The sequence below is a fragment of the Alosa pseudoharengus genome, unplaced genomic scaffold, assembly GCF_046254945.1.
Source record: "Alosa pseudoharengus isolate Yale_2024_CS ecotype anadromous, Long Island Sound unplaced genomic scaffold, YU_APseudo_1.1 YU_APseudo_1.1_scf_12, whole genome shotgun sequence".
NCBI lineage: Eukaryota > Metazoa > Chordata > Actinopteri > Clupeiformes > Clupeidae > Alosa > Alosa pseudoharengus.
The window spans coordinates 37,156,794-37,171,941 of NW_027468587.1; the positions used below are offsets into that span (position 1 = coordinate 37,156,794).

Here is a 15,148-nt window from a genome sequence, read left to right on the forward strand (position 1 = left end):
TGAGAACTCTGGATTTCGAGGGTACCACAACGGAATAAGTCCCGACCGATCTTCCCGACCTCAAATGTTGCACTGGGCAATTAATTCCACCAACCACTGAGGACCGCAGTAGGCGGTTGGGGATGTACAGCTTGGTCATTGAATTAAGATAGCAGGGAGCAGATCCAGTCTAGGGTTGTGCCAATAGATATCATCGTCCATCGTGATGATTGACAGGCATCACGATGGAAAGCAACCATCGTGATGCCACGCCCCCACATGCCAGTCACTAATTCCTGCTGTAACAGGCTAAAACATAAAAAAAAACTTTCCCTGAAAATGAAATTGAGCCTACTTTAAAGGCTGTCAACCAAACAGTTATCACGTATTAGTCTACCATCTTGTAAAATAAAAGACGTATTAGTCTACCCTCTTATTCAAATAATTCCTGACTGTGACGTGAATGTGTAGCCTAATTGTCTTTTTGTACCCTACATGTCTCGCAAGCCTATAGCCTACATTGGACTTAATAGGTAGCCTAATGTTTTAGCAGAAAATATAGATTTATTATTGTTAGGCTACGACTAGGACATCCTAGCGCTCAAATATTTTTGCAAGGCTACAGCGAGCGCCAAATGCGTCCTTCTCCTCTGTGTTAAAATAAACCATTTCTTTAGTTAATTATAGGATCAGAAGGTAGCCTATTCGTCTTTCACTGTATGGCTTGTATTTCATGCATTTAGCAAAAGTCCCAGACAGCAGCGGAGTGGTAATCGGGATTCGTTATTTGTAAAAGTGTTTTTACTTTGCCCTCCTATATATAGCCTGGACTGCGCGATCGCAGCCTTTTACTTTCACTTCCCGCCGCCCTCATAGTCAGCATAGACGGTAGCCTGACACCGTGGGATGCTGCATAGTACCAAGATTTTAAATGAGTGACCACGATAGTAGTCTTAAGTAGCTTTTTTGCTGGGCCCAGCAAAGGCTGGCAATGTGTAATATTCCGCTGGTCGGTGCACACGCAAGTGTTCAGATTGATTGTCTATCCGTCTTTCACAACAATTTTCTTGGAGCAGATCTTCCACACAACTTCGGTAGCCTGGTCAGTATGTCTCTCTTAGCTGTCCACTTTCATCAGGCCGTATAGCCTATATAATATATTTTTTATTTTTTTATGGAGAACATTATACATGTATTTCTGTACAGACATAGGCTATAGGCTAATTAATTAGTGTTTACCACACTACCCCCCCCCCCCCACGATATCATCGTCCATCACGATGTTTTACTGTACACATCGTCAAATGCCAATTTAGGCGACATCGCCCAACCCTAATCCAGTCAGTGTCCTATGGGCCAAAGTGAGAGAGCCTATCTAACAGGACGCAAAAGGATGCAAGATGTAACAACTATCCACAATTGTTTGGCGGCCGTTGCAAACACGCTGCATGTTGTACCCAAAATCCATTAAGGCTCTCCTTCAAGGCACTAGCGCAACTAGCGCTACCAATAGCTGATTACCTCACCAAAAATATTAATAATACTTTTTTTAAAAGAAAACACAAAAAAGGAGAGAAAAAAACACATCACCAACAGAGCAGCCTTTGTGAGCATTTCACTGGGATTATCAAGCTGGCACCTTACTTCATCCATGTTTTGTTAAATTAGGCGCATGACATCTCCAAAAGGCTCAACAGTCATGTCTGGTATCCAGGACCCACCCCTCTCCACACACTCATGATGGGTTTGGACACATTACAAACAGAGACATCAACAAGTACCACTCCAGAATCAGAAACAAGATTTCACTCATCTCAGTCAATTCAGGTCATCACATGACCCCAAGTAGTCTGTGCACGCCTGAACCATAGTGATGGGAATTACGGCTCATCTTAATGAGCCAGTTCATTTGGCTCAGCTCAGCAATGAGAGCCGGCTCTTTCGGCTCTCATACGGCTCTCTAAAAAAATGTAATAACCTGTAGAATAAATTATAATTCATTGATTTGTAGGCTACTTCACTTTAATTGAAATCATTACAATAATTAAACACTACATTGGATGCTGTGAAAACATGTATTTATTTAATGCTTAGGCTATTAAAACATCAATTAAAAGTCATCATAATCATCTTGCATAGCCTATCAATTAGGCTACAAAAGTCAAGACATGAACTATCCGAAAAGGATAGTAAAGGATTGAGCACGCCATTGATCTCCTTCTGAACATGAATTTATAATGAAGAAAACATCAAAGGGATGTGCCAACTAGAAATGTCAAAACACAATATCCTTAATGATCAATGGAAGATATATTTGCGTCCAACCTTTTTGCATATTTATTTACTGTTATGATATCAAATCATCCAGAACTGCCTGAGTGTTGGCACAACTAGGCCTAATTTCCTCTGGGTCTACGATGGTGATAATAAAACTAAGTGACAGACACCTAATTAGTGTTGGGCTTATAACAGGGCCTAAGTGTAGCCTTTAAATTGAAAATAAAGTGAAATGTTTTGAGCTTTAATCACAGAATATAAAATAGCCTACTTCTAAATATTAACATATTAATGGCAATGCATTTAATGTAGGCTAATTACTTACTAAACATAAAACAGATTTTTTTTTAAAAATTGCAATCGGTATATTAAGGATCTTTGGTACATCCCTAAAAATCAAATCAATCCTTTAAGGAAGATTACCATTGAGAAAAGCTAAACATTTCAGCTTTTAACCACATATCAACGTTCTAGACATGCCCACTCAAAAGCCACGGACGGCTCCCAGAAGTGAGCCGGCACCCATCGTTCATTTAAAAGTGCCGGCACATAGAGCCGGCTCGTTCACGAACGACACACCACTACTGAACCATAACCATTGGCTTGCCTTTTCAGCAGCCTCAGACAACTCCTTCCCAGCTTTTTTCAGTGAGTCTTGAGGCTTATTTTGACGCACTACACTCTCTCTCTATTCCAGACTAATAGCCTATAATATGGTTTAATAAAGCTTACCATGGTGTTCACCACAAAGACATGTGACGTTAACAAAATGCAAACATCCAAAGACTAACCTGTCATTATTATCACTTTTCTCCACCAGTCCCTGAAGCACAGCATCCAGGCGACCTCGGGCACCAGTTCCTTCGATATCTGTGAGAATAAAGTGTCTTCTTAATACCACTTATTCAATAACGTAAACAATACCACAACCACTTCTTAATACCACGTAAACAATTCCACCTGCACTAACATTACAACATCAATCACCTAACCTAAACAGACTACAAACAACTTCGATTGACGTAGTACCCACCTGGTTTCTCGGTCTTGATTTTCACCTTCAGCATCTCTGAATCAATGCCAGAGCCCCTCCGCTGCTCGGAAAACCTTCGAAATGTAGCAGCTAACTTTAACGTTAAGCATATAATTCCCATTACAATAATAACATTTAACACACGAAGGAATACAATAAGACATTATAGCTATCAGTACGTTATTAGGCTACTACATTGCACTGTGGTCGAGTTGATAGCAACTTGCCCCCATATCTAACGTTAACTTCAAAGCAAAGTTAACGTTATTGAAACCTGGATATCAGAGAAACATATCAAATAACGTTAATATTGCACTTCTGCTACAGGTTCTAAGTTAAGGTTGTTAGCTCGCTATCAGCTAACATTACCAAACTTTAACTTAACGTTAACGTTACGTTGAGCAGTCCCGAAATGCTGGCTACGTGGACAGCAAACTTTATCCAAGTTATACATTTATTGACTTGTGGTAGAAGCTATTGTTAAACGATTTCTAGATAACGTCAACAACAGTAGCGTTGCAGATGCTATAATGGCACTAACTGCTAGCATGCTAACGTTAACGTTGCTACTCTTACGTTAATTTAAGTATTAGAAATCCTGATGGTAGGCTGAATTGCTTGCGTCGCGGTTTTCCTCCTCCGCCCTAAATAAATCCGACTGGACTATACTGGATGCGTTTATTGTGTGTCTGTGACACATAAATGTTACAATGACTGCAAACAAGTTGGAAGTTGATGCAAGTATTATTTTCAGTAGCTTTGAATTTGCTCTTGGAATTTATTGTTGACTTGGGCACTAAAGTGGACACCGCCATCTATTGTTCTGGAGTGAAATGGCCAAGAGACTTCAATAACGGTTCTCACAGATGCTTGCATTGAATACAGTGCTGGGCTGCAGATCATTTGTCTTTTTGTCCATCCCCCCTTCCTTCCTTCCTTCCTCCTGTCCTAACCCCTTCTAATTATTTTTGTGAAGGAACGATAGGAGGATGGAGGAATTAACCACATGAAACCACCACAAATTTCAAGTTTTTGCCTGAAATTGCACTGTGCCTACTTACAGTATGAGGGCATTGTTCCCACCTCTTTTGGGGCCTACCATCAAATGTTTGACCTCTATAGAAAGCTGAGAACCTGTAGTTTTTGTAGGAAACAGTCGAAATAGTCAAAAGCATCTCTGAACTGACCACATTTTAGCCCTCATTTGGGATGAAATTTAATTGAGACATAGTAAGATTAATCTGAGAATGTAAAGCACTATACAGATTGTACATGAAAAACTTTTTTTCATTTTTGGATTCCCAAGTGTCAAATCTTTCAAATTGTCTATAACATTACTATGCTACATAGCAATATGCATACAATTGATTTAGAATGTTGGGGGAGGTGAGGGAGGGGGTACCCGTCCTGCCGGCGGGACACTGAAGATTAACTGGTTTTAAGGAGAGACCGATATAGACCTCTGATGTTCACCTACAAAAAGTACCCAAAGCTGCCTTCTTTGCCCATATAAGGAGGTCCAGGTATTAATTGAAGATAACTACCTATGGTAGGCTAAGTTGCATTGCAAGTTAGCTCTGGGGTAGCAAAAATGAAAGTGTGCCATATTGACCTACCGGAGATCACAGTATTAAAAAAAAATCGAAAGCTACCAAGCATGAATCCAAGGCTTTTCTCAAAGTCATGGATTCATGCTTGGTAGAACGAGTCCTGCCGAGTCGAATCCTTCAAAGACGAGGCAAGGCTTCTTCCTAGCATATGGAAAACACACAATGGAACAGACTAGCAAGTGTGCAGGAAGCTGCAGGTGCATTGTTAAAAATCATGTGTGCGCACAGGATTGTGGGTGTTCCAAGCACGCAGAAGATACACGCATGCATTCTCGAAAATCTCAGAACGAAGGACTCAGTATTTGATAGAATTGTAAAGCACCCTTGACATTGGAACAGTGCTTGGGCGAGATTTGAAGATGTAACATCCTTGAAAGAGCGGCTTTGAAGGACCCATCCTTTACTTTGAGAAGGGTCTTTCGCCTCTCTCCTCGTTCCCACTGGCCGTGACCTGGTTGCTGTTGTTGTTATTTTCCAGATTCTGATTGGCTAAGGTGGACTTGAGCTTCCCGTTACACTGCCACCTACAGGTTTGGCATGCTCTTGACGGCATATACACGGGTTAGTGTAAACTAAAATTTTTCTAAAAACTGACAGGTGTGCACGATGTTACTTTTGAAAACGGTGAGGGTGAAATGTCCGTTTATGGAAATAGCCAGCCACGGCCTCCAAAACTAGTCCTTACCCACTCCACCTTGGTTACGGAGTGCACTCGGGTGGGAATCACCCTCACAGCTAAATGGAGTTCCCTTGATTAGATAAGATTAGATTGTCATTGTGCAAGTAACGAAATGCAGTCAAAGGTGGGGCAGATGACAGGGGGGCCCGCGTATTAGGCCGTACCATGCTCTGCTTTGGGACAAACTCCACTCTGCCTAGCGGAAACAGTTTCTGATGTAGCCTATCTATTGATTTGTTTACAGGTGTACTCACACAGAACTCACATTTGTATGAGGTGTTCATGATGTCTCACATCAACACACACCCTCGACGGGGAATCAGTGTTCGGTCATCGTTGAAAGGTTTATACGTCAGTAGGGGTGTGACTTTCGAAACTGACGTCTCGAATCAGTGTCGAAGCTTCGAAGCACAAGTGTTTCGAAACACTGCTTCGGAACGTGGTTCAAAACAGCCATGTCATGTGACCAATGCTTCGAAACATCGTTCAAAATCCCCATGTCATGTGACCAAAGCCAAGTGAACCTTCAGTGCATTTTACCCATTTTACCGCTGTAGGTGGCAGGCTACTATGTCAAATCAAATCAAATGTTTATTTGTCACATAAATTATACAGGTAGCCTATAAATGCAGTAAAATGCTTGTTACACTGACTCCAAGACTGTGTAAAGGATATATATATATAAAAAAGGGAGAAGAATAAAGAAAGAAAGTCCAAAGTGCAAAGTGTTTAGGCTATGCTGGTGCTCCTGCTACAATCCTCATTTAGAATCCTGATAGCCTGGGGGTAAAAACATTTCCGCATTCTCTCCGTGTTGGATTTCAGGCAGCGGTATGTGCCCGTGCGTTCAATTAAAGCTGCAGTTGGCAAGATTTTTTTGATCATATTCACTGAAACCAACACTATGCTCCGACAGATCAACATAAATAAGCCGGCTTTAGAAAAAAAACCCACACTTCTACCTCCACCTAGAGCCTGTTATTTGTTTTGCAAAAATCCACAGCTCCCAATTCTTCTGGTCCAATCAGAGCAGGGCTGTGTGAGATCTGACTGTCAATCACAGTCTGGTGAGCACTGACCATGGAGGTATTATGGCACTGACGAGCACAAACTCGATGAGAGGGTGCTCGGTGGTAGTGGGGGAGGGGCATGAGAGTTGCAAACTTGCCAACTGCAGCTTTAACAGTGTAGACTTTTCTTAAGCAATAACCATGATGGTATAGTGGTTAGTGAGTATGTTTTTGCACGGTAGCCTAGGCTGCTCAATTGTGGTTCGATCCCTGTTTGGTTTGTAAGGTATTGTTTCAACAGAAGTTTCTATTTTCATGTTAACGTGTCTGAAGTTGAAATGGCACCTGTGACGTGACGTCACCCAATTAGGGGATATTTCAGAACTCTGAATGTGGACAGCTCCCCTTAAGAACATCTTAGGCCCCGTCCACACGGAGACGCTTTTTGGGTTAAACGCACCGGTTTTGCTTCGTCTTGGCCGATCGTCCAAATAGTGGGGGGCCTTAAGCACATAAATAGGTTGTTTCGCGCAATTTCTTCTAAAAGCGCCAAATTTGGCACAAATGTAGCTCAAGTTATACTGAAATGATTTAGCTAGGGCGCCGGAGCCAGAGACCCTCGGGGCCAAGATGGCAGCCAATCCAATATGGCCACTTGCCGAAAAGGGTTCCGACTAGCTTTTAACCACATGAGCTACAAATACAAACTTGATGTCTTTTTCAACTGAGTTGATCATGGGAAACACATAGGAATGTTTATATTTATGACCCAGTATATCTGGACAGCTTAATCCTCCAATTCCAATATGGCCGCCACCTGAAAAGGGATTGAACCAGATGAGATACAATTAAAGTAAAATTAATAAATATTTCACCTTTTCTGGCTATGGGAAACACAATATATATATATATTTATGATTGGAAATATGTGGACCTTCAAAGTCCCCAAATGCAATCTGGTGACTGTCCGAAAAAGGGTTTTGACTACAACTTTTGAACCGAATAAGCTACAGATGAATTTTTTTTTTTTACCATGACCACACATTAAATGACCTAAGCTTTCTCAAAAAATAGAGTCTGCTCTGACACTTCTTTGGGGCAGCTGTGGCCTACTGGTTAGCGCTTCGGACTTGTAACCGGAGGGTTGCCGGTTCGAACACTGACCAGTAGGAACAACTGAAGTGCCCTTGAGCAAGGCACCTAACCCCTCACTGCTCCCCGAGCGCTGCTGTAGCAGGCAGCTCACTGCGTCAGGATTAGTGTGTGCTTCACCTCACTGTGTGTTCACTTTGTGCTGAGTGTGTTTCACTAATTCACGGATTGGGTTACATTTCCCTCACGGGATCAAAAGAGTATATATACTTATGTATACAGCCTCAGTGCTGTATCTCCAATCCAGTTTATTGTCTATAAGAACCCGCACATATTTGTAGTTCTCAACAACTTCCTCACCCAGTATTGAAATGGTATTTAGCTCAGGCCTGGCCTTACGAAAGTCCACCACCATTTCCCTTGTCTTAGCCACATTAAAGACAAGGTGGTTGTTTCTGCACCATGTCACAAAGTGGTCCACCAGTTGCCGGTACTCCGTCTCCTCACCATCACTGACACACCCCACAACTGCAGTCTGTGAACTGTCTGAGAACTTCTGCAGGTGACATGACTCAGAGTTGTACTGGAAGTCTGAGGTGTACAGTGTGAAAAGAAAAGGAGACAACACAGTCCCTTGTGGTGCTCCTATGCGACTGACTACCTGTTCAGACACACACCCTTTCATTCTCACAACCTGTGGTCTGTCAGTCAGGTAATCAGTAATCCATGAAGTTGTGGAGGTGTCTACTTGCATCCTTCAAAGCTTGTCACGTAGCAGCATAGGCTGTATGGTGTTAAAAGCACTTGAGAAATCAAAGAACATGATCCCTCACAATACTGCCAGCCCCTGTCCAGGTGAGAGTGTGTTCTATGAAGCAGGTAGATTAAGGCATCCTCCACACCCACCTCTGGACAGTATGCAAATTGTAATGGGTCCATGTAGTGGTCACCTGTGGTCTCAGAAGATGACCAACAACAGTGTTTAGCCAACTAAGTGTTTTGTTCTTATGACTACAATTGTGAGAGAGACCATGAGAATGAGAATTCATGAGAGAGCAAACAGTTATTGTGTGCACATCCCACCTTCTGGCAGGTGCAGGACAAATTAAAACTTGCTCAATTGAAAAAATATAATGTCCGCAACACTGCTTTTGACTCCCATATATTTAATGCACAACAGGCAACGTTTCGACCCTGCTGGGTCTTCTTCAGGCAAAAATTAATGAGAGAGACCATGAGAATTCACTGTTGTTGTTTTTATGTTTATGCTGTTTTTTTGATATGCTAAGCAAACCTTTGAAGAGTTTTGGACAAATTGACTATATTATTCTTTTAACAATTTGACATACTATAAATATTGCCTTGCAATAATAATTGTGTCTTATTCTTTCTTATATGATTACATTTCGAAATGTATTCAACTGTGGTACACTGAAAGCATTTCACTTTTATAAGGAAATTAATCCACATTGAGAATAACCTTCAAAGTTGTGGTAAAAAAGATTTTCAACCAAAGTCTTGAAAAGAATACAGGTTCCAGACTTACACAAGCATACATATAAATATACCAATGGACTTCCTGTGGTCATTAAACTAAAAATAGACACAACATCCTCATTTGTAGCGCATTTGGTTCAAAATTTGAAGCCAAAACCCTTTTTCGGACAGCAGCCATATTGAATTTAGGGAATTTGGGGGGGTCCTGATAAGCCCAATCATAAATGTAAGTATTCCTATGGGTTTCCCATCATCAAAAAAGGTAAAATAGACATCAAGTTTGTATTTGTATCGCATCTGGCTCCAAAGCTATAGCCGAATCCCTTTCAGACGACAACCATTTTGGATTTGGCTGCCATGTAGGTCTCAGGGACCATGGGCTCGGGCGGCCTGGCTAAATCATTTCATTATGCCCTCAGCTGCATCCGTGCCAAATTTGGTGCTTGTAGATTAATTTGCACAAACAATGGGGTGTAAGGCCCCATACTACAGCCAAAACTGCTTTCTTGGACAGCGGCCATATTAGAATTGGAGGAATAAGGGGTCCAGATGCACCGGGTCATAAATATTAACATTCCTATGGATTCCCCATGATCAATTAAGCTGAAAAGGATATCAAGTTTGTATTTGTAACTCATGTAGTTCAAAAGTTATAGCCGGAACCCTTTTCGCGCAGCGGCCATATTGGATTTTGCCACCATCTTGGCCCCAAGGGTCGCTGACTCCGGCGCCCTAGCTAAATCATTTCAGTATGACCTAAGCTACATCTGTGCGCTTTTAGATGAATTTGCGCGAAAATGTGCTTAAGGCCCCCCACTAAAACGAATCCCGTAAACGCACTGCCCTTAACCGCACTTTTTTGAAACCTGGTCCCAGGGTGGAAAAATCTGAAACCGTAGCCCTTCATTTGGACGGCGAAACCGCATCGCCTACTTGCTTATTGATGATGTCATCGTCACACCTCAGCTGCCCTGGACTTGACACTAGTATTGCCCAACAATACTAGTTTTCATACATGACATTACCCAGAGGTGGAAAGTAACGAAATACATTTACTCACGTTACTGTATTGAGTAGTTTTTCTGTGTATTTTGTATTTTTTAAGTAGTTTATAAAATCGGTATTTTAAATTTTACTTGATTACATTTTGAGTGAAGTAGGCTATTGTACTTCGCTATATCAAAAATCCCATCCGTTACTTGAGTAAAACAGAAAGGGAGAGAAAACAAATCGCGCCCTAAACTTAGCCTAGTGATAATGATCAGCATGTAGGCTAGCCTACAACAGGACATGAATTAAGCTGCCGCCATGCAGTCTTTCTGAAAGTGATGGAGCCGGATCACGAGATGCATCAGATTAGCGTACATGTGTATGTATTTTCCGCTATTTCAATGGGTTGTCTCAGTTCATTTTAGCACTAATGATTGCAGAGATATTCAAGCAAACACCATTTCGTGTTTTGACGTTTGTGCTCACCGTTCTTTGGAAAGAAGTTTATTAGCAGTTGTTTCCCCTCATTTTAATGTCTCTCTTTTTCCTGTTTTAACTTTTGTTTTTGGTAACCTGACTTGGCTTTCTTGGGGAAAGACATTGCACCAGCAGCACAACAATTAGCGGTCCACTAGGCCTACTAGCGATGCTCAACTAAATAAAAAAAAGATAGACTACCTTATGAATCGTGCAGGCGGAAACCATTTAGCTCTTTAGCAAGGGAGAGTGACCTTAGACAGTTTTCACTATGTTGTATACAAAATCCAGTCAGTCAAACTTTAAATTTTGTCTGACATTCATTTTGACATTTAATTTGGAAGTTAAAATATTCAGGTAAAATAAATATATGGTGGAAATAAGTATTGAACGCTTAAATGTTTTTTTTCAGTAAGCCTAAACTTACAGTGAGTCTATCTGAAATTTTCACCACACATTAATAACACACATATAAAAAATCCAAACATAAGAGTTATGTGTAATAAAGTGGAATTACACAGGAAAAAAGTATTGAACGTGCCTACTGAAATTTCTTCAATACTTTGTGGAAAAGCCTTTGTAATGACAGCTTCAAGACATTTCCTGTATGACAAAACTTATTAGTCGCAGTATCAGGTGTGATTTTGGACCATTGTTCTAAACAGATTCCAGGGGTCCATCTGAATCCTGATCTTTAGTTACTTCCAGAACTGTCTAATTGAATTTAAATGAATTGGCTGCCTTCAAGTCTTTTTGGAGCTTTCTCCAAGTGGTCCTTGGCTCTTGGAATTGACTATCCTTCTGACTCTCTGGTCAGAAATATTGCGAGGAGATCCTGTGCATGGTCAGTTGATGATGCAGTGATGTTCCTTCCACTTGCAGATAATGGCTCCCATGCTGCTTACTGGAAGATAAGTTTTGAAATGCATCTGTAACCAGTTTCATTGATATGTTTTGCAACAATAAGGTTGCAAAGGTCTTGGGAGAGCTTTTTGGTTTTATCCATCATGAAATGTTTCTTGTGTGACACCTTGGTAATGAAAAACCTTTTTATAGCCCATCAATATGTAGGCTACTAACCAAGCTTATATTAATTTGCACAAATAGAAAGGATAACTACTCTCTAACTACTTACAGATTCCAGCTTGTTTCTTCCCTTTCCTTGCCTTAGTGCTTTTTCTTAGCGTGTTCAATGCTTTTTCCCTGTGTTATTCCACTTGACTCTACTTATGGAGTTTTTTTTTTGGAGATTTTTTATGTGTGGATTACCTGAGTTATTACTAATGCCTGGTGAACATGTTGTGCCCCCCGTATTCCACTTTTCAAGGGGCCTCTCCTCCATTGGGGCCCTATACTTGACATTTCTCAACGTCACCGAGTACTGTCGGTATGAACAAAACTGAAACAATCGGTTTTACCTAGCTCGAGTTGCTGCACCTACAGCGCTACACACTGGGAGCATGAACATGGCTGCCTTAGCTGCTGGCTGCAGCAACTCGAGCTAGGACCAAAGTCCTTTTAGGCAAGTACCTCCACTCGACGGCCATATTGCAATGCTTTTTGGGCACTTATCGGGCATCTATTTCGGCAGAAATGCGTACGTTAGGCTTCACGACACCAATCTTGCTCCAGTGGTGAGATCACAACAGATGATTGGCATGATGTCTTCACAGCACACCACATGATTGGCTCAATGTATTCACAACACACCACGTGATTGGCTCAATGTATTCACATGTCGACGTTTTGCTGCGGAAGGGTTGTGATATGTGTAGACAACTGCGTTACAAAAAGCGCTTTCAGACATACGTGTAAGACCGGAGGTTCTGCCGATGTTAAACGGTGGGGCCGTATATCTGAACGACATAACCGGTCATATGGAAGTCCGAATTCACCCGGTGTTTATACTACCCCCGACCTAGTATTTCCTCCGGACATTATGTAAATGTGCTGTGTCTGAACGAGGAGTAGAACATTCGGTTAAAATCACACCTAGTGAGAGGGCGTGTTGGTGACGTTTCTTTCATGCGTCCATGTGGTTAGATCTGACTTAAATGCCAGTGTTATGATGGAGTGGCATAGTGCTGTCCAGAAAATCTCCAACCTGGAAAGATGCAGACATCACGGAGCTACTGTCCATGAGGGCATACAACATTTTGATAGAACACCTGAAGGGAACGTTAGAGACACGTTAGGCTACAACTGCATGGCAAGGAGAAACGAATTCAGAAGACTGAATCATCATAAGCAGAAGGCGCTGAAAAGGCAGTAGCCTATAGCGACGTCGTTGACGACAATAACAGGAGTATTTAATAAATTGTTAGCCAACACGGTTTTCTGTTCATTGATAGCCTTCATGACCTGCTGAGCTCGCTGATATTTGCTGAGCATATGCCTAGAGAAAATGAAAACGAAGAAAACCCAACTTTGTTCCAAGCTCCTTACATAAATGCTACACATGGGGAGAGGATGCTTTTGGAAAAAATAAACCATGAAAAAACGAACAACTTCACTGTTATTAATGTTAGTATTTTGTTTGTTGCTTAAAAACGTTGTATGATCTTGAAGTCTTGAGTTAGCCTACTGAATTGGCTGGTAGCCTACCATAAAGTTTGTGCATGCTCTCTCTCTCCAACGCAAACCAGATTTGGGGTTCTATAGCCTAGCTAATTCTGGTACATAACGTTGAAAACAGTTTAGCATCATATCTGAATCATCCGAAGGGTAGGACCTCCGTTTGACAAACCTCCTCATATACTCCGGAGGTTATATCTGAAAGCGCTTAAACTAACCCCATGCATTACTATGGAGGATTTTTTGAGTGCGGTAAAACTGGTTGTTCTGGTACCCCCCCCCCCCCCCCCAAAAAAAAAAAAGTAACTATGTAACTTTTACTTAAAGTACATTTTAAATTAACTACTTTTTACTTTTACTTGAGTACATTTTCAGATCGGTATTTTAACTTGTACTTTAGTAATATTTCATCAAAGTATTGGTAGCCTACTTTTACTTGAGTACAATATTTTCATACTTTTTCCACCTCTGACATTACCTTCGATTACACTCAGTAGGATATCTATATCACAACTGTATCACAACTGGTGCTGCGCAGCGCCAATATGACTTGGTGAACTGAACAGTGTTTTTCCCAGTGTTTTTTGATGCATTCTAGCTATTGTCAGTGACGCGAGAGAACTAGTCAGAAGTTATTAGGGAAGTGCGGTGTAAGTTTAAATTAATTTGTGCGTAGTGCCGGTGTCATTCATTTATTTTACATGTCTTACAACATAAATACATGCATTCACAGTGAAGTCAGATATGAGCATACAAAGACGCTCAGAACTCATGGTAGCGCAGTAATGTGAATCACGGACTATCCTACAACCAAAGAAAGTAAGGAGATTATTTGTAGGCCTACTGCGTTAGCCAAATAAAGGACGGGACTGCACCCTTCACAAACCGTAAAAATGAAGTTTACACATTAGACATTAGTTTTACAGTTGACTACAGTTGACAGTTCACCATCAGTCCACACAAACAATTCTGGTTTCCTTGCACTAGCCATTTTCGTTGTAGCCTATCCTGTCTGTTTTTAAGCCTACAGCGCGCAAGCTTTGGTCAATTTGTGTAAAGAAACAGTGCCACCTATAGGCCTGGGATATGAAGTAACGTGTTGAGTCGTGTTGAGATGGATCCGTTTGGACGCAAATATTCTTGATACGATTCCAGGGAAGACGGAGGAAAAAAGATCGGTTTGGTACGTGGACTAGGCCTTAAGATGCATGTTCATGGTCTGAGCATGTTCAGGAAACACAGAAAACCAAACATTGTTTGTAAGGTCAATGGTAGAGAACCTTGGTAAGTAGCCTACAGTACATGTGTCCATTGCCTTAGTTGCATTCATGTTTTGCAAACACATTGGCAATCTGGTTCCCCGGAATGTCTGACTACCGGTCAAAAGTTTGGGGTCACTTAGAAATTTCTATTCCACTCCAATATAGACTACCAGTTGAGATCAGTTGCATTGTTTTTTTGTTTTTTTTAAGCAGGGCAGCAATTTTCAGATTATATGCTACATAATTACAAAAGGGTTCTCGAAGAAAGAAATGTCTGACATTATCAGCAACCATTCATCCATGTTCCAAAGGCACATTCTGTTTACTAATCTGAAAGGCTAACTGAGAAGACATTGGAGAACCCTTTTGCAATTATGGAAGCACATAGCTAGTAAGCACATAATGTAATCTGAAAACTGCTGCCCTAAAAAAAATGGAACTGACCTCAGCTGGTATTCTGTTTTTAATGGAGTGGAATGGAAATTTCTAAGTGATCCCAAACTTTTGACCGGTAGTGAACACAAACTATAATACTTTTTTGATTTTCTCATATAGTTGGTCACAATTAGGCTACAGACAATAGGTCTACAAGCTAGTCACAGGTATTAATGGATTTATAGAAAAAATCATCCAGCATTCAGTGACTTCACTTATGTCAACCCCACTCC

General features: G+C 41.1%; 1 protein-coding gene across 2 annotated transcripts in view; it reads right to left on the reverse strand.

The window, feature by feature from the left end:
• Positions 1–4,052, reverse strand: part of lin37 (lin-37 DREAM MuvB core complex component) — a 24,022-nt gene extending 19,970 nt beyond the window's left edge. The window contains exons 1-3 of one of the 2 annotated variants that reach the window (XM_076281190.1): positions 3,866–4,052; positions 3,290–3,363; positions 3,048–3,126 (exon numbers count right to left, since the gene is read on the reverse strand). In XM_076281190.1, coding sequence (XP_076137305.1) covers positions 3,048–3,126; positions 3,290–3,323 — 113 coding nt within the window. In that variant the 5' untranslated portion in view covers positions 3,324–3,363; positions 3,866–4,052. Of the gene's footprint in view, positions 1–3,047; positions 3,127–3,289; positions 3,384–3,865 lie in introns of both variants that reach the window. The other variant, XM_076281191.1, reaches the window with a different exon arrangement.
• Positions 4,053–15,148: the final 11,096 nt, after the last annotated feature.